Here is a 21,434-nt window from a genome sequence, read left to right on the forward strand (position 1 = left end):
TAGGATACCTACCTAAGCACTTCTTAATATATTAAAAGATAATAAGGAATAGTAGTATTAATTCTATATTAGGCCTTTTAGCAACCTTACTACACTACTCTTTATACATAAGGATTACCTTAAGATACTCTACTACTAGCTATATATAGTCTTACTTAATTATATATACTAAATAAATAAATTCCTACTCCCTCTTCTCTATATTATAGGTACTAATAGTAATAGAAACACTACTACTATTAGCTTCTACTTTCTTATATATAAAGATACTAACTCCTACCACCTTACTATTACTTAGCTTAAGGAGCTCTTTAGCAATACTCCCTAGCCTTATATCTTTATTACTAACTATAAAACTACTCTAAAGAACACCCTAATATTAGTCTTCCCTAATATACTATATATTCTTTATACTTAGCATATATTATAGAATATTAAGTTATATACTATAAAGACCTTCACCCTTAAGGATATATAGATAAAGAAGGAGTAGGCTATAGTAGAGGCTCTATATAGAGAGTTCCTTAGATATATCTATAATATTATCTATACTTATAGGATACTAGAAAGATTTAAAGAGATATAGTAGGCACTCTATAAGAACTATAAGGTATTTCTAGTCCTAATTAGTTATATAAATAAGGAGTAGGAGCCTATTAAAGAGTAGTAGTATACTATCTAGATTAACTAGATTTAATACTTTAGTAATACTATTACCTCCTACCTTAAAGGTACCTATTATAAGCTTAAGGGGTATCTCTTTTTATTAACTAGGGACCTCCTAAAGGTAAAGCAGGATATTACTACCCTTATCTATAATAAGTTTATAGCTATTATGTAAACTCTCTTAATATAATTTATATATAAGTATTACTCTACTATAGCATAGCTAGTTATCTCTTCACTTATTATAAAGGAGATAATAATCAAAGGACTTAACCTACTTATTAAGTAGGTTAATCTTATAGTAAAGTATACTAGGGTTAACTCTTCCCTACTACTAGCTAGTAAGGTTAATAATACTACCTTAGATAATAGCTCTCCTAATTACCTTAGTCTCTTACTAAGAAGTATAGCCTTCTATATTAGTATAAGATCTATAATAACCTTAAGTGCAACCTAAACTAGAAGATTATAATATTAGATATCTATCTATAGTAGCATCTTTACCTGCGCACTAAGTGTAATACTAAGTATATTATTAGTAATATTACTAATAGCTATAATATACCTACTCCTTTACCTATAGTACCTAAGGTTATACTAGACCCTATTATACCTACTCTACCTAGTAGCTATAGCTATATACTTAATCTACTTCTAGTTAAGATATAAGGCTAGCTAAAGAAGAGTAAGAATAAGTATATAAAGTATATCCCTATATAGAATAAGATACTTACTACTTAAGCTAAGGCTACTAAGAAGAAGAAAGCACTAAGACTAAGGAAGGTAGTAGTAACTTAGGGGGTAGCACCTTTAGGGAGTAAGCTTACTAGTGTTCTAAGTATACTATAAAAGAACTAGGAGATACTAGCAGGTATAATTATACCTAGCTATATACCTACAACTATACTAGAGCCTATTAACAAGTAAGTATAGGTAGAGAGTAGTAGTAAAGAGAGTAGTAGTGATAATATCCTTAGTATTAAAAACAATAGCAATAGTAAATTTAGGCCTTATAATATATACTATAGCATTAGACTAATCAACAACAGCTATAACAAGAGATTTAAGGTGGAGGAGCTGGTTTAGGAGCAGGTAGTAGAGGTATAATAGAAGGTATAGGGTAAGGCACAGGGTAAGACTTTAGGCTATCACCTTTATTATTATAGAGGAGAGCACTAGTGTACTAAGTATTACTAGAAGCCTTGTCCTAAGTGCTCTTAAAGAGGTTAAGAGGTTAAGAGGTTAAGAGGTTAAGAGGTTAAGAGGTTAAGAGGTTAAGATAGTAAGGTAATTAGATATAAGTAGGTAGGTTTAAGTGCAGGCTCAATACTATAAGAATTAACGCAATTGACTAAATCAGGTAATTCACTTAACAACTTCAAATATCGCAAGCTGTTTCGCGGCTCAAAGGCCTGCACGCAGGTGATTAGTCACCACCCCATGTTAGAATTAGAGGACCCCATGTTAGAATTAGAAAACCCCCTGTCAGGGAAGTATCTGCCATGTTCTTATCAAGTCGTCCTCGGTCTTCTGGCCATGTTATCCAAATGTAGACGCAAACGAGTCATGCAAGCAATCGTGTTCCAAAAACATGCCCCGAGACATGGTTCAGACGGTTCATACCTGTCTGTTCAATCGATTCCACCCCTAGAATTCTCTATACAGAGCTTGCGCGTCCCATCTTGTGGTCCTCACAAACTGAGTCTGGCGAGACGGCCCAGATGACGAGTATTGACAGTAGAGATGGTGGCTTCCTACAATTTTCCACAACACTTTCCCTTTCCCGCAAGCCTTCAATGTCCTGAAGATGGTCGTCGATGATTCCTTATGTTGAAAAGCTTACAGGTCATGTCGCAAGTGTGCAAAGCCAACATGTTAAGGGCGTACTCATTCAAGGTGTCGAAGAGGCAAGGAGAGCGTCGAGAAACATGGGTGTGTGCAGGCTACTCGATTCGGCAACACTGCGACAACTTCAAACGTCGCATGCAGGGAGGATTCATCCGGAGCATGATGTCTTGTTCCAAACAAGGTGATGTCAGGGGTCTCTCCACCACGAGCAACACTAATCCGGCTTGTGAATGGGACCATTTCTCGTTGATAACCAATACCCCTTACTGATCACTATTTCCCAGTCATCTTCGACCTCGGTCCAGCTTTGAAATTTTGCAAGATGGACCCAAGGATGTGGATTCTGTGGGATGCCGGCCATCCGTGGCGGAGGATTTGTGCGACGGCATCCCACAGCCATCCCACCGGAAGCCCTTATGCAAGCAGGGCGAGACGATTCGATACCGAAAATCTGCAACTCAATGTTGCAATAAAAGCTCCTCAAAGTCCCAAGTTTCTTGCTTCTCCCTGGACAGCCAGGAGCGTCAGCGACTTCCAAATCCTTCTTTTGTTTTGTTTGCTTGCAACTTCCGACCGATCATGCCGCTCTTCGTCCCATCGACGCTGTACTACCTCTCAGCGGCGCTTAATGCGCTCACGATCCCCAAGCACATGTCTGTCGGCTTCAAAAATATCTACTCAGCCGCCGAGGCCATCCCTCAAAACTCGGCGCTGGGCAAGGCCAAGCACATCATTGGGCCCACGTGGGACTATGCAACCGTTTCCCTTATTTTACTTAGTGAGTACACAAGTCTTGGGCCTACCTGGTTGAAACGCACTACAAGTTGAGGGTCGGTTAACTGACGACAGGGCAGCGGCGATGAACGTGATGTGGGCGCGCAAGGGCGGCCCTGGGTCAGTGGAGGAGAAGTGGATACTTTGGGCGACTGTTATTGGCGGCGCCATTGTTGGATGGCAGTACTACAGTTGCAAGATGTATGCGGGCTTGGGAACGCTTTGGGGAGCGCCGCTACTGAGCTTGGTGGCCTTCCTGTGGCAAGGGGCTTGAAGCAGGCAGTTGCGTTGTGGAAGTGGTCATTTTGCCTGACTGGAGGCTCAAATGTGTCCAGATCACAGAAAGGGGAAATGAAGAGTGGTCGGATTGGCGAGGCCCGATCTTAATCAGTCTTCGGTATTTGGTGGCTTCGGATTCTGGAATTTTCCAAGAAAGGCTTGACGACCGCATCTACCAGAAATCTGCGAGTTACCTACGGACGAAGATAGACTTTGCGCTCCCATGCGGACGAAATCTTCAAAAGCATTGGAAAGCTGCGCACGATTTTGACCATTGCGTAGGCCTCTCCAGTTGGTGTGTCGCGTCTCAGTCTATTCTTCCGTGCGAGTTCGACCTCGGAAAGAGAAGCTCTTCGCCAGTTTGAGCATGGATTGGGAGGGTATCCAGTCGGTGTAAGGATCAATCTCCACGGAACTAGCAGTCCTAGGGGAATGTCAGCTTAAATACCAATCTCCAAAATCTTCGCCCTCTCATTTGCCGGGCTCAAATTGTCTGCGACATCGGCCTCAAGCCAAGCTTGCCATGACAAACGCGATGCGCAGATGCGCGCAGATCAGCGAATCGGTTCGACAAGGCTGAGATGCGAGAGATGAACGCCGGCGATCATGCCTTGAGCAGATGCTAAGCAACGCAGGTCATCAGGGATTTTCCCGAGCGAGCAAGTTTGCGAGAGTTGGAGCGACGCGGGAGCGAGCGAATGCGCGACGGGCGGGACGGGACGGGCCTGACGGGATCGGCGGGTAGTTAGCGAGCGCGGCTGCGACAGTGGCTCTGTTTAGCGTGCGATTAGCTTTTCATGCGCCACATGCAGGTCAATGACTTGGGTCTTGTGCTGGAAAATCACTTGTGATTGTATAGATTTATGAAATAATGGTTGAAACTAGAAATGCGTTGGAACTCGAAAATGGCAACCGTCTCTAGTACAAAAAGTGGAGGATCAAACAAGATGACAGTGACTGTAGAATCAAAAAGAAAACATTCGCAAAGCCCAGATGATCGTGATATATCCCCAAATGCAAACCAATCGTACAAACACCGCACCGATTACTTTAGACTTTCATCCAAAGCATTTCAACTCCTGTGGCAGAACCGCAATCAAGCCTTTCTGTCGAGGTCATCCGAGGAAGGCGCGATTGACCTCAGCGAAACGGGGATACCAGTGCTGTCCTCCGTGTCCGCCGAATTCCACTTGAGCGACCAGGAGCCGTCCTCACCCGTGGGAGCGGCGTGGAACTTGGATTGCAGCGTGCCGTCCGAGCCGACCCACATCAGCCAGTCGCCGAAAAAGACGAAGCCAGTGTCGGTGTAGTTTTCGCCAGGGGTGCTATTAGAGAGCGAGACCGAGTCGAACGAGTCTGATCCCGTGTTGATGTACAAGGACATGGAGGTAGGGGCTGTCGTGTTGGAAGTCGTCGGGGAGACGCCGATCGGCGCCGAAGACCCATTGAAAGAGACTTGAGAGTGAGGCGGTCAGTTTGGTGGATCGTGCCAAGTTCATGGAGATATTCTTACAAGTGACGTTGGAGACCACGCTGGCGTTTGAAGGGGCCTGCTGGCCAATGATTGCATTACCTGGGTGGAATCAGCTATGCTCCTGTAATGCTCCTCAGGCTACCATTATCGAGATTCTTACCATCGGCGTACATGAGCTGGGTGCCACCAATGGTGCCAGCGGCGCCAGTTCCGTAAGCGTGGAGCATTATGTTGGTCGTATCGGCAGAAGAGGCGCGGCGTTCTAGAGGAACAGAAGCTGCAGAGACCAGAGCAACCGTGGCGAGTAGAGATATCGTAGTGAATGACCGCATCTTGAACGACTGAATAACTCTTAAGTAAAGATGGTGGTTAGGTGTAAGCGAGTATCAAGTAGATGGTCGAAGGCCTGATTTGAACTTGGCGATTCTTGTTGGAGTAAAGATGAACTGTAGAAGCATGAATGGTGGAACGAAGGGGTTTCGCTTAGTTGGGCCTCACGTGTGTGAGTACGAGGCGGCTCGAGGCTATGGTTTTAAAGAACTGGTACATGCAAGCTGCACGCAGGGCGAAGTAGTTAAGGCGGGCAGCTCAGGCTGGTAGCTGGCGTATGCACAGGCGGTGTTGCGTACGCGGCGAGGTGCCGAACAAACGGTCTCCAGTGCCACGAAGCGTGTATGCCAGCATCCCCGGTCTCGAGCACGTAGTACGGCAGACTTTTCCATCGTTGTGGGTGCCCCTGATGATCCAACCTCGATGTGTCGGTCCCTGCTTGAAGCTAAGCTTTCACGACAACAGAGCTTGGTTGGAAGCCATGGTCAAGATACCAAGCCACCTTACGTAGTCTGGTCAAATTTAGACGACTTTCCCGTCTTTGGCGGCACAGCTGTAACTTTTGCCCCAGAGCTCCTCCAAGCTCAGCCGCCAGCCAAGCTTTCAACGGTTCTGGCCCATGTCGGCTAAGGGAAGGGTAAGACAAGCTCAAAGGCAGATGGATTCAGTATTCTCAATGGGGAACTATCAAGACGTAAGCTGGTGACGACATGTCTGGATGAGGAAGATGGTCCGAAGAGTGTTGTTGACCTTGCAGTTGGATCGGGACGGGAATTCCTTATCCCGGAAAAGCCGACTTCGGTCCATGCGCCTCTCGCAGGGCTGTCCAGGCCTGCCACGGCATTCCACACCACACCGGACCAACACCTCACTTTCGGCCAAGGAACTCCCATCTGGACGCCTTCCAATGCAAGAACGGCCGTTGCAATCATCAGCAAAAGAACTCTTTGTTACGCCACGTCTTGCTCACCGCTGAAGAGCTCAATAATGCTGGAGGCACAAACAATGCCGAGTCATGTGCTTACGCGTTCGACTCCCCTGGTCCTGTGCGTTGTTCCGCTCTTCAACGAGGGGGATCCGCAGATCGATGTCTCTCGTACTCGGTCCGCGCCCGTCTGATCCTTGTTGGAACTGGCGGCTCTGTGTCGCTTTCTACAACTCTGTCATGTCCTGAGTCAAAAGCTCAGGCTCCAAACAACAGCAATTCAGCCAACTCCGCAAAAGCCGATCAAAGTCCTCTATGACGACTCGGAGAAGGAGAAGAATGCTTGACGAATCGTCCCGTCGTGCTCCACCGCCACCGCTGCACCTCTCGATAGCGTCCTCCCGTGCCTCATCCGAGCGGCTGCGCTAGTTCTACACTCGGGATACCGAAGGTACTCCATTTAGACTGTGGATGTTGATCGCCCCTTCTCCGGCTTCTTTGTTCACGCCTGAACCAATCATGCGATGTGAATTATCATCCTCTCGCGACCACTTTCCTTGGCAAATATTATCAGAGCTGGAAATCGATAGTGTTGTTGCTCAGGGTCACTTGGAGGCTTCGTCATAGTCGCGCTGAGAAGGCCGTTGACCCAAAGACGTTGGACATGTCTCACTGGGCTGCCATGTATCTGCGACGAATTTTACACGCGCGTCTTTGCAGCGCGTTTCCGTATACTAAAACGGGATGTTGTGCAGGTTTCAGGCCAATAGCTTTACCGTATTTGCCCCTTGGCAACCTAACCGAGGATAGATCTCCTCCGCAAGGCGCTGGATCCCCTGTATGCAAGTCCTCGTCCAGCTCTTCTTGAGCCGCGCGTGCCTGCATCGTGGGCTGTGCATCAAGGTTGCGGAGTTCGGGAACGCCTGATGACACTGAGTCCACTCTGCATAGTACTGCCACTTCATGGAGAGCATGGTCAGGCAGCGTACGCCGTCAATGCTCGAGCCGGCGTCTGTGGACCATGATAAAATGTCTTTCGCCCGACGATTTTGACACTTGCTCATTCGTCATTTTACTCAGACCAATCACTACTTCTTCCTTCGCTCGCTAGGACATTTCACTCGTTTCCTTGGGGTACCTGGAAAAATTTCTTTGTCTTTTTTTGCCGCCTCGAAAAATGCGTGCCGGATTTCTTGGGGCCAGTCTGCTCTGCGGTCTGGCTTCAGCGTTGCCTCAGGCCGAGTCCAGTTCCTCTTCAAACGCCACCGCCACTTCGACCACTTCCAGCGCCGCTTCGACATGCTCAGGGAATGACGCCTCTTCGAGAACCTCCTGGTGTGACTACGATATTTCTACCGACTACTACGAGACCGTTCCAGATACTGGCGTTACTCGCGAGTACTGGTTTGTCCTTCAAGACGGTACCGCATCCCCTGATGGAATCGAACGCTATGTCCAGACCATCAACGGCAGCGTACCCGGTCCCACCATCTACGGAGATTGGGGAGACACTGTCAGGGTTCACTTCACCAACAACCTGACCGAGAGCACAAATGGCACGAGCATCCACTTCCACGGCATGCGCCAAAACTTTACCAACCCTAATGATGGTGTGGTGTCGATTACGCAGTGCCCCGTTGCAGTCGGGAGCAGCGTGACGTATGAGTTCCGTCTGACCCAGTACGGCTCTAGCTGGTAAGTCTTTGACCAATTCTGTCTCGGATAGCTCAATTGACTCTCCAGGTACCACTCTCACTACGGTCTGCAAGCCTGGGAGGGTCTGTTTGGTGGCATTCTCATCAACGGCCCGGCGACGGCAAACTACGATGAGGATGTTGGCCTCATCTTTCTCAACGACTGGGACCACCAGACTGTCGACGAGCTGTGGGAGACTGCCGAAACCAGCGGCCCTCCCACTCTCGACACTGGACTCCTGAACGGTACCAACATTTACAACAACTCCGGAACCATTACCGGCGAGCGCCTGAGCCTCAACTGGACTTCTGGTACTTCTTACCGTCTGCGCTTTGTCAATGCCGCCGTCGACTCTCACTACAAGGTGATGGTGGACAACCACACCATGACTGTCATTGCTGCCGATCTTGTTCCGATTGAGCCGTACGAGACGACTGTGCTGAACATGGTGAGTCTGCGTCTCAAATTCTCAAATTCGAAAGGCTAACAAGATTCAGGGCATGGGACAGCGCTACGATGTCATCATCACCGCCGACCAAGCGTCTGTTGCCTCTGATTTCTGGCTGAGGGCCATTGCGCAGTCTGCCTGCTCTGAGAACGACAACCCCACGATCAGGGGCATCATCCACTACGACGGCTCCACTGACACCCCCTCGACCAAGGCCTACTCTTACACGGACGAGTGTGTTGACGAGAGCATCAGCGACCTCGTCCCGTACGTGGCCAGGACGATGGAAGTCGGCACCAATCTGACCGAAGCCGTCACCGTCGGCTACAACTCTGACGACGTTTTCCGCTGGTACATGAACTCGACGTCGATGGAGGTTGAGTGGGCCAACCCGACGCTCAAGTCCGTCTACAACAACGACCTCGACTTCACCAACACCAGCGGCGTGGTGCAACTCGACACGGCCAACAAGTGGTACTTTGTCGTCATCGAGACGTCCAACACGGTCCCGCACCCCATCCACTTGCACGGTCACGACTTCAGCATCGTCGCGCAGGGCACCGGCTCCTGGAACGGCACCATCTCTAGCACGACCAACCCGCCCCGCCGCGACACGGCCATGCTGATTGCATCTGGCCACTTGGTCCTCGGCTTCGAGACCGACAACCCCGGCGCCTGGCTCATGCACTGCCACATTGGATGGGTAAGTCGAATGCACAGATTTACGTTGAAAAGACAGCATCGCTAACATGCGCACGCACAGCACACGTCCGAAGGCTTCGCCATCCAGATCCTGGAGCGCTACACCGAGCTGCAAGACCTGATCGACTACGACTCGCTCAACTCGACCTGCGAGGCGTGGACGTCGTACGCGACGACTGAGTCGGTGACGTCGGACGACTCTGGCATCTAAAACCTCTTTCGCCTTCGCTCACTCGCTGTAATAATGTCTTTTTCCACCATTTTTCTTTCAACACGAACGCATGCATGGACGTCGCAATGGCCTCGACGGCTCGACTCCGCTTTCTTTCGCTGTCTGTCTCCCGTATATTTCCCTCGTTTAGTTTTGGTGTCCAGAGCACGGCGTTTCGGGTCTTCCCACGGTCCATGTATCATCAGCTACATGTTTTCGGCTGGACCAGTGGCCAGTCAATCAGTCAATGCATCGCCGCTTCTGATAGCCGTGTTGCCGGCGGCGGCTTGGAATGAAAAGAAACATGAATTCATCTTGTCGTTGCACTTGCACGGGTGCATTTTGTGCTCGGGATGGCCAGATTGATCTTATGGTCATGGTCCCGGCGGCCAACTTTTGTGGTGAGGCTTACTGGTGTATGCTTGATGGCACGTATCTGGTGGCGCTTTTGTACTCTGAGAGACGGACGATGGATGCCATCCAGGTCAAATTGACGGGACAATCACAGCACAGATAAACGAACAACGAGCGAGTCAAGACAAGAAGGGGCAGAATTCCTTCAATCTCCCCCAAACTTTGCTCAGAGTCTTCAAGAGTCTACATTGGGCCGACCATCCATTGTAAATCTCCTCTATCCCATTCCAGCAAAGCGAAGCGCCAGTCTATCAAACACCACGTCGCCATCCTGCACGAAGAAACCCAGCTCCTTGACCGCATGCTCGTCGCTCGCTTGCTTCACTGCTTCACCGTCAGCCAACCCATCCTTCTCTGCTCCGACGCCATCGACGTCCTCCGCTCCACGACCCAGTCGGAACGTGATGCCGCGCCCACCGACAAAACACTGCACTACATCCCCTTGCACGAGGAGCCGGACAACCGCATCGCCATCCAGCGCGACGGCGTCGTGCCGCACGAGCTCAGGCCCGTCGACGCCACGCGGGACGTACAGGCTGTACTGGTCAGCCCAGAAGTCGTCCAGGGGAGCGAGGTCGGTCTGGAGGGTGATGGAATAGTATTGCTGCGCAGGGGCTGGCGCGGGGAGGGAGAGCGGACGGAAGGAGAGGCGGTGCCCGCGGAGGCTGGCGTCGTTGCGGAGGAGGACGCCGAAGCTCGATGCCGTGGGCTGAGACACAATGGTGAAGGAGAGGAGGTATGCCGAATGCGTTGACGTCCGCGGCACGTCGAGGAAGCGCGTCGCCGTGCTGCCGACGGCGGACAAGGCGAAGCGCGCCGGCAACGTGGACGCAGAGTCGACGTGATTCTGGTCAAGCATCAACGCGTCCAGCGCCTCCCTCACCGGCTCTTTTCGCAACGTGCCATCTGCGTTCGCGCTCACCTCGCGCGGCAGGCACAAATCGCCTCCCCACAACCACTTCCCATCCCTCTCGCACCAATCGCCCGTCCACCCCCAAAAGACGCGCTTTCCCGGCTCCCCCTTCTTCGGACACGACTTGGCAGCGTACCACCTGCGGCCGTCCAGCCGGCCGTTTGAGCCGTCGCGAGGGATGCGAAAGGGCCCGCGCGCCGAGTCGCCCACGCGGTACACGGTGCCAGCGTCTGGGGCCGTGAAGCGCGAGTAGACGAGGTACCACTTGCCGTTTGGCAGGGGGAAGAGCTCGGGGCACTCGGGACACAGCAGGTCGTTGGGAGCGTAAAAGGGGGCGGGGTCCAGGGCCCAGGAGGAGAGGTCGGGCGAGGTGAGCAGGGCGAGACAGCCGCGCGTCCAGTGCGGGCCGGTGGAGAGGCGTGTCGCGACCAGCATCCAGTACAGCGAGGTGGGCGCGTGGAAGAAGACAAAGGGGTCGCGGAAGTCGATGGCTTCGAAGGCGGCGCGGTGGCTGGGCGCAGACGTGATGGTGATGGGGGAGGAGCTTTTGGTGAAGTGCGTCCCGTGCTTGTCGCTGGACACGGCGTGCAGAATCACTTGTCGCCCAGACTGCGAGAGGTTGTAGCCGGTGTAGAAAATGTGCATAGCATTGTTTGGACCGATGATGGCAGAGCCAGTCCATGCCCCGTCGGCATCGGGACCAGACGCGTTTTTGCCTGGAGTGATTGCGGGTTCGGCATCGCGAGTCCATGTCCTGAGGTCGTCGGAGCGCAGTCTTGACCAAGAGGAGCGGAGGCGGCCAGGATGGTGCACAGTGTCGGGAGGAGTCGTCAAGTGGAAGAGGTGGTAAGTTCCATCGACCAAAAGCGGAATGGCGTCTGCCGATGCTTGAGCTGGGGAGGCGCGACTGTATCCATTGGAGGACAAGCCGGGGATGTCCGTTGCTCCGGACATGGTGTTGAGGAGGAGGCTTCAAGAGACTCGAGCAGCGCAGTCTCGCTTTTGAGCCAGCACAGCCAACCCTATGCAGGATGATTTGCGCGAATTATGTTCAATTCGTGCGAGCTTCCTGATTTTGATACATCTTGCTCGTATGGATATTGCGCTCCCACTCTTGTCTGACTTGGTGATGGAATTGGCAGTTTCGCCGGCGACAACGGCGGGAACTTACTCGCATCCCAAGCTCTCGGTAGAATGTTGCGTGATGTAGGTGGGAGTTTGGCAAATTTGCCGATTGGATCGACTGCATGAGCGCAGAGTTGTTGCTCATCGAGGCAAGGTAGCCCCCATGGCTCCCCGCATTTTCATCACGTGGGTAGAAACTCTAACCCAGTCACTGACTTTGCTCATGATGACTACAGGGGTTCCGCTCTGTTGATGGCGATGACGAAGATATATATGTCTGGGTTGATGGTGCGGAGATCAGCGTCATCTTATAAGTGTCTTCTCTTCAAATCGTTTTTTCGAAGCCCCTGGCGTTCAGCACGCGCACCAGATTGATTCGCAGCGCAAAATGAAACCGTTCAAACTCAAGTACCCGTGGGCGTGTGCCTATTGTGCCTTTGCGGCACTCGGTGCTTGCTTGTACGGTTACGATGGCGTTTACTTCAACGGAGTATCCACACTGGTGCGTCAAGAGTCCCGACATGGATTGCCAGGCTGACAGCGTGACAGGACATCTTTGTGCAGCATTTCGGTACTCGAAGGAAGGATGGCACATACAAGATTCCGCCGTCTCAATTGTCCATCATGACGAGCATGATCAATGTGGGAGAGCTGGTGGGATCTCTTTCCGCGGCACCGCTCAACGACTACCTTGGCAGGAAGCCCGTATTCTTGATCTCAAGCGCCATGATAGTCGCAGGCGTCATCATGCAAGTCACGACCGTGTCGAATCGCAGCCACATAACCGGTGGGCGCGCAGTCCTCGGGTTTGGTGTGGGGTCATTCTCTTCCACGTCCCCGCTTTATATAGGAGTAAGTCGATCGTTGCACTTCAAAAACTCACTGACAAAACAAAGGAAGTGGCACCAACAAGCATCCGAGGCCCTCTGCTCATGTGCTGGCAGCTCACGTTGTCAGTGTCGCAGATCCTGGCGGCTGCCATCAACAGAGGCATGGAGAGCAACATGACTCCAACGGCGTACCGCGTACCAATTGGCTTCCAGCTCGTCTTTCCGGGCCTGGTCTTCCTCCTCATCTACTTCGTGCCCGAGTCTCCTCGCTGGTTGGTGCGCCAGGGAAAAGAGAGGGAGGCGGTGCGCTCGCTCCAGGCCATCCGCCGCGGCGACCAAGGCTATGACGCCCAAGCTGATATGGAGACGCTGAGGAGAGACGTCCGCGCCGAAGCCGAGTTGACGGCCGAGTCCAGCTGGATTGAACTGGTCACGAATCCGGTGGAGAGACGGAAGCTCATCTACTCGGCTGGCGCACTGATTGCCCAGCAGGTAAGTGCCAGCGTATCCGTACTGCGACCAGCGACTGACACAGCCAGATCAACGGCATCCAATGGTTCTACTACTTCGGCACCGTCTTCTCCAAGGAAATCGGCCTCAGCGACCCCTTCATGATGACCGTCATCGTCTTCGTGATCCAAGTCGTCGTCGTCTTCGCCGCCGTGCTGTGCGCCAACCGGATCCCGCGGCGACCGCTCCTCCTCATCACGACCATCATGATGACAATCTCCATCTTCATCGTCGGCTGCCTGGGCGTCCCCGGCTCCAACGTCAGCCGCACCTTTGGCAAGGTCATCATCTCCTTTGTCATTCTCGAGATCACGGCCTTCAATTTCTCCTGGGGGCCCTTAGGTTGGACGATAGCGTCCGAGATGGCCGTGGGGCGCAACAGGAACAAGATTTACGCCATTGCCGTGGCGTGCTTCTGGGTCACGGTGTGGGCGACGGTGTTTACGCTGCCGTATCTGTATTACTCGGCCGGCCTGGGTCCAAAGACGGGCTTCGTGTACACCGGATTGTGTTTTGTGACGCTTGCGTACGTTTACTTTTGCGTGGGCGAGGTTACCGGGAGGACGATTGAGGAGATCAACGGCTTCTTCATGAACGGCATCCCGGCGAAGCAATGGCGCGACCAGCCCATTTTGCGGACGATTGGTAGTCCGACGGAGCTGGGAGACTTCAAGGGCAAGGGTGCGAGCAGCGATGTCAAGGCTGTCTGAGTTTTGATGCGATTGACGCTGAATGAGATGGTTTTGTAGTGAAGTACTCTGATATAACGTGGTGAGGACGACCCCGCGGTTTCCAGCGCGGCCGCGGAGCGCAAAACGTCAAGACGTGGGGCTCCTGCCCAGCCGCCGCGCCGACCTTCGCTGCCCCTCCTCGAGTCAACTCTGTCCCTCCTCCACACACCTCACCAACAACACCTCACCCGCCACCATGTTCAAAAAAGAGTGCGTGTCTCTACCTCCCAATGCCTACTGCAGTGAGGCCTGGCCGCCACTAACACTTCAATCAGCAGCATCGTGCCGGGCGCCAAAACAAAAGTCAAGTCGTCGGTCCAGCGCGGCATCCGCGCAAAGGTCGCCGAGCAGTACCCGCTGCTCGAGCCGTACCTGGACCAGATAATACCCAAGAAGGAGCAGCTGGATCTGGTCAAGCTGTGCGTAGACCCAATCCATCATTGCCTCGTCCACACTGCGGTGCCATAACCCTACCACTTGAACGAACCCACCTTGTCCACTCGACCGCCTTTGTCCCAATCCGATGACCGCAACTCCACACCCAATTCCCATACTCCAAGCAGCTCTACAGAACCAGTAGACAATCTGACTAACCCACCTAACCAAGACCCGACCGCGTCGCGCTCTACACGCTAGGCTCGACGCCGCTCTTCTACCAACACATGGACGACCCGATAATCCCGCACCTAACCGTCGTGCACAAGTACCCAGAGTGCTTCAAGCGGATGCGCATCGACCGGGGGGCGATCCGCTTCGTGCTGTCGGGGGCGTCGCTCATGGCGCCGGGGCTGACGTCGCCCGGCGGCCGCCTGCCCGGCTGCGGCGACGCCGCGTACGACCGCGACGGCGAGCTCGAGGCCGGCGACGTGGTGGTCGTCGAGGCCGAGGGCAAGGAGCACGCGTGCTTGGTCGGCCAGCTGAAGGTCGGCACCAAGGAGATCAAGGACAAGAAGAAGGGTGTTGCGCTCGATGCGGGACATTATTTGGGGGATGGGCTGTGGAAGATGGAGTTTTGAGGGGGGAGAGTTGGGAGAAAGGGCCAGAGACACGGAGTAGAGCAGGAAGGGCTCTGTTTGTTGTGGCTTTCACGCGGAATGACTGCCAGTCGGCCATGGGAATGTCGACGCGAAGAGGAACAGGGAGTCTACGTTCCATTCGCTGATTGCATATGGAGCCATGATGCGGCATGTGGACGCATGCATTCAGGAAGCATTTTATGAAATCGAAAACAAAAACAAGCAGCAGGAACGAAGACCAATGAAGAATGACGCTTAAAAGGCACGAGAACTGATCGACTCCAACTGCGCAAGAGCAGCTTAGTCTTGAATGATAAACAAACAAGCAGCATCACACATGCAAGCGACGAAAAGCAGGATAGCGCGAAAAGGCAAGAACAGCATCGTCATCCATGCATCATGAGTCTTGGATATCATTCGAAGCGGCTCGGCTTCTTCGTCCAGTCCCGTCCAATAGACGGCCGCAGCGCGGTATACGACGCGACAGGCTTCCTTCCCTCTTGTCCATCAAAATACGATTCCCCTCAGGGTCGATTCTCGATTCCCAGGTCATCCATTTTGCAATTGCTACTACTGACCCTGACCGCGGCCGGCGCCAGGGGCGCCAGGGCCGCCTGCGCCACCGCCGCCCATCAGATTTCTCGCCCTGCAGTCGCGTCTTGTTAGTCAAAGCTCGCCATGAGGACACGGCGAATGTGCCCTCCAGGCAGAGGCAGTGTACTCACATCTCCATAATACTCGGGTCCTGCATCATTGAGCTGAAGTCGGGCATGCCACCGCCCTGACCGCCACCCTGACCGCCGCCAGCGCCAAACTGACCCGCCATCTCCCTCAATCTGGGGTTGTTCAACAGGCCCTGCATGGCCTCGGGGTTGCTCATCAGGTTCTGCGCCATCTGACGCATCATGGGATTTTGCATGAGCTCAGACAGGTTGGGCATGCCGCCGCCCTGGCCGCCCGCTCCACCACCCAGCATGCTGCTGAGGCCAGCGAGGTCCGGGAAGCCGCCAGGACCGCCCGCGCCAGCTCCAGCGCCCGCATCGCGCGCACCCGTGGCGGCGACGTCGCCGCCCAGCTCCTCGACGCGGCGCTTGGCCGTCTCGAAGCCGCGCTTCATGGCCTCGCTGCCGCCGTTGCCCTCGGCCTCGATGCCCTTCTGGTACGCCTCCATGCTGCCCTTTGCGTCGCCGAGGGCGAAGCGCGCGAGCCCCAGCCGGCTCCACGCTTTGGCGAACTTGGGGTCGGCAGCGACGGCCATTTCGGCGTCGTTGGCGGCTTCCTGGTGGCGGCCGGCACCCGAGTAGGCGGCGGCGCGGTTCGAGAGGTAGATGGGCTGCAGCGGGACGAGGTCGAGCGCTTGCGTGTACAGCTGGATGGCCGCGGCGTAGTCCTTGCGCTGCATGGCCGCGTTGCCCTGGCCCTTGAGCTTCTCCGCCTCGGCCTTGTTGTCGCCATCAGCTCCAACACTGCTGCCAGCAGCACCAGCAGCAGCAGCGGCGCCCGTCGGGACCGCCGTCGGCGTGCTGGGCCGGCCCTCCTTCGCGCTGCTGCCGCCCTCGGTGCTCGGCGTCGTGCGGCCCTTGAGCTTCTCGTACACGCTGTAGATGGAGAGCAGGTTCTGGCCGCCGAGGGCGTCGCTCACGGCCGCGCTGTCGGACGCATCGACGCCAAATGTTTCGGCGATGCAGTTGGTTGCGATTTCGATGCTCTCGGCGTCCTCCGAAGTCAGAGAGCCGTCCTTGGTCGCGCCCGACAGGAAGTCGATGATTGCGAGCGCCAGCCGCTTTTGTGACGCGCTGGGTGCCTGGTGCGGAGCGTGTTAGTAAATGTTGGTGTTGCTGGCTGCGAAAGCGGGGCAGTTGCAGATTGCCAAAACATAGCTTACCATGATGTAAAAGTGGTGGAAGTCGAAGAGAATTAGTCTATGGGGGAGGGGAGGACAATATATCGGCCGGGAAGTGAGTAGTGGAGAAGAAATTGGGAGAGGTTGTCGTTGTTGAGCGGTAGAAGCTGGTCGAGGGTCGTGGATCCGACGTAGTTCGAGTCGGTCGTGCCACAGCTCCGCGCACCGCCACTCCCGCGCGCCACGTGCATGTGAACCCTCGACACCAATCAACTTGATCCTTGAAAATATACACATTTCCATACATACAAGAGAAATCATCACATAGCTGCCAGAGCTCCTCCTCCAGCAGCAAGAGGTATCTCGTCTATCCCACGCAGCACCTTCAACATCTACAATCCGTCTATACCAGCGCCATTCGGCACCCCTGGATCCAACACCTCTTCCCCATGCGCTCCTAGATCCGCTCCTCTCTTCAAGGCCAACTTAAAGCCCTTCGCGATGCCCTCGTATCTGCCCTTGGATGCATGCCCTGGTCGATCCAACGCTCCGTCGTCCATGCCCAGTCCGCGGATTGCGCGCCGCATGCTGTCCAGTCTGGCCTTTTCCACCACAACCATGCGCCTGGCAAGCTCGCGACAGGCCCTGCGACCCTGAGCGACTCTGCTCTCTTGCCATGCAGCGAGCTCTGCCGCGACCGTCTGTTGGGTGTATTTGAGCTCTTTGCCCAGCGTCTCCAGCTCCGACACGCTCTTGTCCACCTTTTCGGCCGCGTCGCGCTGCATGCGGTGGCGCGTGTCGTCGAGGAGGCCGAGGGGCCAGCGATCGGATCGGCGCAACGACAGCGTGTGTCGGTCGATGGCTTTTTGCGTCTGCGCCATGGAACCAATGAGAGCACCAGGGCGCGTCAACGCTTGCAAGATGGCCTGGACTGTCGTGCTAATGGCGTGCATGTCGTAGTAGAAGCCAGACAGCGGTGACGATTCCATCTGCATCAGACTCTTGGTGTAGCGTTCAAAGGCGTGTTTGTGAGATGGCGGGAGAGCCGTCAGCGTCGCAAGGGCATTTGTCGATATCGACCCCGCCTCGACAAGATCGTTGAGGGAGCCGCGGACCTTGTTTGTTCGTCGCAGGACTGATTTGAGGCTATGGTGCATGCTGCGGACAGACTCGCGGGCGTGCTGCACAAACAGCTCCACTTCGCGGACGTCGAGGATGGGCGTGTATTCTTCCTTGACTCGCTCGACTCTTGTCTCTGCCTTGCGCTTGCTACGCTCCTCGAGCATGTGCGGATCGATTTCCGGGACGAGAAAGAATTCCCACACGAGCTCGTGGGTCGAAAAGGTAGGATGACCGAGCAGAATTTTGAGGAAGCTGTCCAGACGAAGTTGAATGTCTTTGAGAATCGCCCGGGAAGGTTTGGAGGGGATGAGAAATGGGGAAGGAAACCCATTCACTGTTGGCAGCCAGGATGCCGGATTCTCCATGGACAGCCACTTGGCCAGATTCTCAAAGTCGGCCAACGATCTGCGACATGTCGTGACTGTAATGGCATTGTTGCCGTTTGGTGCCCCCGACTTGAGCACCATTCTGACGGTGCCATCTTCCACAAAGTAGGATCGCACCACGGTCGTAGTCCGGCCGTCCGGGTCAGGCGAGTTGGAAAGCAGTACCAAGTCGTCGATCCGGTTCCGCACCTCGTCGTCCTTGGCAAGCTCGACGGCTGTCAGTCCCCTGTTATCCTTGACATAGAGATCTACTCTCGGGTCTCCAAACAGCACGCGGACTAGATCAGTCCTCCCGTACTTGCTCGCAACCATCAGTGGCGTGAACTGTTTGTCGTTCGCCGCGTTCGCGTCAGCATCGCAGTGGTACAACAGTTTCAGCGCCAGATGCGGGTCATTGACAATGTGAAGCAACGTATTTCCTTTGCCATCGATGTGGTTGTCGAGATGCAGCGGCTGACCGTCGCCTTGCGCGCGAGCGGCTGCCGTGACGGCTGCTTCAACCATCCATCGATACTCTTGGTGGTCGTAGGACCTACACAGCGCAAATAGCGGCGTTTGTCCATTCTTATCCTTCAACGTCCACGGCACCAGACGTCCAATCCACGGAATCAGCAACGGTTGGTAGAACAGGTAGTGAGCCGCACATCTCCCTTGGGAATCTTGACGAGCAATGTAGTTGGCGACGACACGGTTGTTGGGCGCGTGACTCAAGACGTATTCCAGGAGGAGATTGATGACACCTGGTCGAGCTCCTTGTATTGCTGCACTCAGCAACGTCGTCCCGTCGTTATTGCTGTCAGTCAAGATAAACTCTAGCGGATAATATTCCTCGAGGCCGATCAGGTACTTGAGAGCTCTTTCTTGGCCATTCTCAACAGCCATCATGAGCACAGACTGTCCGGATGGATCCTGAGTTCTAGACAGTGTCTCAATGGAAGTGTCGCCTTCGAGGCCACTTCCAGTAGACATGACGGTATCGCTTCGCGAGCTGAACGATACTGCCGACGAGAGCGAGTTGCTGCGCGACTGCATGGAGACGCGCTTCTTGATCTTCGGTCGCTCTCCAAGCGGGGGCGTTTTTGCTCGCTGGAAAGGAAAGACGTGTGCCAAGGGACCTGGACCAGCATCCTCATCAGCGGTCTGTATCGATTCGTCCGCATGGCTGCTGCTGGGCGCGTTGTAGTGCAAATCGGCCCATGCTATTGTCGGCCCATTCGTCTCTGGTTCCTCTTCGTCGTTTACGACGCTGTCAGCAATGGAATATCTGCGCGCTGGTTCCAGTATCGACTTCAATGATGCGACGTCTCCACTTCTGGCAGCCTGCCACAGTTGCTTGTTCCTTCTGCTCGCTTTCCTCAGACCAGCGGAATCTCGCATCAAGTAAGCCAGAACGGCTTCAAAAGTGCTTAGGGCGTAACCAATCTCGCCGCTTTCTACGTCGTCTATGAAGATGAAATGTCGCATGTACGAGAGCCGTGCTTGAAGGTGTCGCACGGATGATCGAATGACCACAACCAACAGCAAGGAGACTAGAGTGTCTGCATTGATAGTCATCATCGCGGCCTGCTTTTCGGACTGTGAGTCTGAAGACTCTCCTGCCGGCCTGTCGGCTGCAGATTCAGGCATGGTGATGAACTTTTGCGTCGCGAGCAATATGTCGAGCATTTCCTGCGGGCTGCCGGCGTTGTTCATCTTTTTGAAAATTTCTACGCCCTTGGCCAAGCGCAGGGCCAGCTCTTTCTTGCCCGACTCTCGATCTGGAATGGGAATCCCGACTTGAGAGAGGTCCAGATCCTGCATCTGGCGCACCCGTGATTCCAGCTCCAGGTCGTCGAAGCGTCTGACCGAGCATATCCGTGGGAAGAGTACTTGACCGTGCAGCTGTTCAGCAATATAGCGTTCAATCAGGCGTTCAACAATCGGGCCAGTAAGATCGGTCGTCGCACCCAAGTTCGACAGCTGTTGTTTGTCCACCATTTGGAAAATGTCAATCGCCGCCGTGACTGCGGTTTCGAGCGCCCGCCGCATGACGTCCTCTTCGTCGTAAATCTCCAGCAAGGATGGCAGTCTCGTGCTACCGTTGGAAAGCCCGGATAAACTGCTGTGCATTGACGCCGGAGTACTTCGTTCCGAGGACATGGAATTCCGTCTACTTGACAAGCTGGACGGCTTGTTGGGAGGCGCTGGCAGGGGCTTCTCGAATTCATGACCAAACTCCTTGAACAATCTGTCGAGACCTGGTTGCATTTGTCTTGCGATCATGGGAAAAAGATTCAGAAGCTCTGCGAAGGACTTGACTTCCTTCTTTTGCGGGACCGATGATGCGCCGGCATTTGCCTCATTCTGCGACTGGGACTCGACAGGCTTCGGCGGAGTTGACGGCGAGGCGGAAATGATGGGTATGATTTCCAACGCGCCGATGAGAGGCCGCGAGATATAGTACACCAACCATGGCTGGGCGTCGAAATTGTCGGGATAGTACACAATATCATGGAGCAGTTGCGCCTGATTCAGCGTTTTGAAGCCTGCTCCTGTCAGCCACCATTCCACGACAAATGGACCGATTTACCTGCCTTTGTTGCTGTACAGGAACGTGTCTTTGATTATCACCGTGCGTCCGTTCGCCGTCTGGTACTGCTTGGCCTTGCCCCTGCTTTCGCGGAACGAAGCCTCTTTTCCATTTGGCCCCGGCGGAACTCCGCCCGGTAATCGAAGGACATGGCTGGCAAGGAACTCCTCGGAGCCCGCAAGGTCGGTATAGTGGGCGTTGGTCTCGCGGTCTCTAGAGTTGAGGAGGATCTCTGTTGTGGGGACGAGAAGAACCTGTGGCAAAAATGTCAAAAGGGGCCCAGACTGCGGGGGAAGCGTGCGCATACGTGGTGCTGGGCGGGAGAGCACTGTCCCGGGAGAGAGCTTCGGAAGAAGGCCCGCAGAAATGGATTTAGAGGTTGCATCCAATCGACATTGAAGGCGGCTGCGGTTGGCGGAGGGGGGCAAGGCGCCTGGGGCCTCGCGTTGAGAGAGACCGGTCGAGCCGGCGCGGGCGAGTCTAATCACCAATGCGGGTCTGCCCCAGAGCGCGTGCAACGTAGAATAAGAGGAGAATGGGCTGGCGGGAGTCCGGTTTAGGCGTAAGCGGAGCGTCTTTCGGGCGGCGGGAGTGAGACACAAGCGTGGAGCATCAAAGGTGGG

General features: G+C 54.0%; 8 protein-coding genes across 8 annotated transcripts; 4 read left to right on the top strand and 4 right to left on the bottom strand.

Moving 5' to 3' along the window:
* Positions 1-3,093: 3,093 nt before the first annotated feature.
* BKA78DRAFT_368005 (uncharacterized protein) lies at positions 3,094-3,562 on the top strand (the record flags this gene model as incomplete). Its single annotated transcript, XM_066892624.1, has 2 exons — positions 3,094-3,292; positions 3,369-3,562. The coding sequence occupies 2 exons, from the start codon at positions 3,094-3,096 to the stop codon at positions 3,560-3,562; spliced, it is 393 nt and encodes a 130-aa protein (XP_066745082.1).
* Positions 3,563-4,413: 851 nt separating this feature from the next.
* On the bottom strand, positions 4,414-5,510 carry BKA78DRAFT_110727 (uncharacterized protein). Its single transcript, XM_066882256.1, has 3 exons — positions 5,202-5,510; positions 5,081-5,140; positions 4,414-5,022 (listed from the first exon to the last, which is right to left on the bottom strand). The coding sequence occupies exons 1-3, from the start codon at positions 5,371-5,373 to the stop codon at positions 4,664-4,666; spliced, it is 591 nt and encodes a 196-aa protein (XP_066745083.1). The 5' UTR covers positions 5,374-5,510; the 3' UTR covers positions 4,414-4,663.
* Positions 5,511-7,473: 1,963 nt separating this feature from the next.
* Positions 7,474-9,656, top strand: BKA78DRAFT_368006 (Cupredoxin; the record flags this gene model as incomplete). The annotated part of the gene is made up of 5 exons (XM_066892625.1): positions 7,474-7,538; positions 7,584-7,991; positions 8,040-8,439; positions 8,489-9,142; positions 9,203-9,656. The coding sequence occupies 5 exons, from the start codon at positions 7,474-7,476 to the stop codon at positions 9,350-9,352; spliced, it is 1,677 nt and encodes a 558-aa protein (XP_066745084.1). The 3' UTR covers positions 9,353-9,656.
* A 52-nt stretch (positions 9,657-9,708) lies between these two features.
* Positions 9,709-12,106, bottom strand: BKA78DRAFT_280606 (glycosyl hydrolase). The gene is made up of 2 exons (XM_066885619.1): positions 10,890-12,106; positions 9,709-10,736 (listed from the first exon to the last, which is right to left on the bottom strand). Exons 1-2 carry the CDS (start codon positions 11,631-11,633, stop codon positions 9,984-9,986), a joined length of 1,497 nt encoding a protein of 498 aa, XP_066745085.1. The 5' UTR covers positions 11,634-12,106; the 3' UTR covers positions 9,709-9,983.
* Positions 12,107-12,192: 86 nt separating this feature from the next.
* Positions 12,193-13,854, top strand: BKA78DRAFT_351677 (general substrate transporter; the record flags this gene model as incomplete). Its single annotated transcript, XM_066891221.1, has 4 exons — positions 12,193-12,306; positions 12,354-12,656; positions 12,701-13,126; positions 13,174-13,854. 4 exons carry the CDS (start codon positions 12,193-12,195, stop codon positions 13,852-13,854), a joined length of 1,524 nt encoding a protein of 507 aa, XP_066745086.1.
* Positions 13,855-14,071: 217 nt separating this feature from the next.
* On the top strand, positions 14,072-14,891 carry BKA78DRAFT_330822 (PUA domain-containing protein; the record flags this gene model as incomplete). The annotated part of the gene is made up of 3 exons (XM_066889818.1): positions 14,072-14,085; positions 14,154-14,294; positions 14,483-14,891. The coding sequence occupies 3 exons, from the start codon at positions 14,072-14,074 to the stop codon at positions 14,889-14,891; spliced, it is 564 nt and encodes a 187-aa protein (XP_066745087.1).
* A 282-nt stretch (positions 14,892-15,173) lies between these two features.
* Positions 15,174-16,956, bottom strand: BKA78DRAFT_368029 (uncharacterized protein; the record flags this gene model as incomplete). Its single annotated transcript, XM_066892626.1, has 3 exons — positions 15,174-15,537; positions 15,617-16,695; positions 16,777-16,956. Coding segments are annotated over 3 exons (1,335 nt in total), but the record flags the coding sequence as incomplete, so codon positions are not given.
* On the bottom strand, positions 16,957-21,286 carry BKA78DRAFT_110756 (uncharacterized protein). The gene is made up of 3 exons (XM_066882257.1): positions 21,119-21,286; positions 20,816-21,065; positions 16,957-20,767 (listed from the first exon to the last, which is right to left on the bottom strand). Exons 1-3 carry the CDS (start codon positions 21,194-21,196, stop codon positions 17,127-17,129), a joined length of 3,969 nt encoding a protein of 1,322 aa, XP_066745089.1. The 5' UTR covers positions 21,197-21,286; the 3' UTR covers positions 16,957-17,126.
* Positions 21,287-21,434: the final 148 nt, after the last annotated feature.

Source organism: Phyllosticta capitalensis (assembly GCF_038381095.1).
Source record: "Phyllosticta capitalensis strain CBS 128856 chromosome Unknown BKA78scaffold_4, whole genome shotgun sequence".
Classification (NCBI taxonomy): domain Eukaryota; kingdom Fungi; phylum Ascomycota; class Dothideomycetes; order Botryosphaeriales; family Phyllostictaceae; genus Phyllosticta; species Phyllosticta capitalensis.

What these genes read in the sequence shown, in the direction of transcription:
- BKA78DRAFT_110727 (XM_066882256.1), bottom strand. Translation starts at nt 5,373, where the DNA reads ATGCGGTCATTCACTACGATATCTCTACTCGCCACGGTTGCTCTGGTC. An exon ending in CCAGCTCATGTACGCCGATG is followed by an intron (nt 5,141 to 5,201) that starts GTAAGAATCTCG and finishes GATTCCACCCAG; the next exon opens with GTAATGCAATCATTGGCCAG. An exon ending in CGTGGTCTCCAACGTCACTT is followed by an intron (nt 5,023 to 5,080) that starts GTAAGAATATCT and finishes CTCACTCTCAAG; the next exon opens with TCTCTTTCAATGGGTCTTCG.
- BKA78DRAFT_280606 (XM_066885619.1), bottom strand. Translation starts at nt 11,633, where the DNA reads ATGTCCGGAGCAACGGACATCCCCGGCTTGTCCTCCAATGGATACAGT. An exon ending in ACGCTGGCACCGTGTACCGC is followed by an intron (nt 10,737 to 10,889) that starts GTGGGCGACTCG and finishes GATTGGTGCGAG; the next exon opens with AGGGATGGGAAGTGGTTGTG.
- BKA78DRAFT_110756 (XM_066882257.1), bottom strand. Translation starts at nt 21,196, where the DNA reads ATGCAACCTCTAAATCCATTTCTGCGGGCCTTCTTCCGAAGCTCTCTC. An exon ending in GCTCTCCCGCCCAGCACCAC is followed by an intron (nt 21,066 to 21,118) that starts GTATGCGCACGC and finishes TTTTTGCCACAG; the next exon opens with GTTCTTCTCGTCCCCACAAC. An exon ending in GTTCCTGTACAGCAACAAAG is followed by an intron (nt 20,768 to 20,815) that starts GCAGGTAAATCG and finishes TGACAGGAGCAG; the next exon opens with GCTTCAAAACGCTGAATCAG.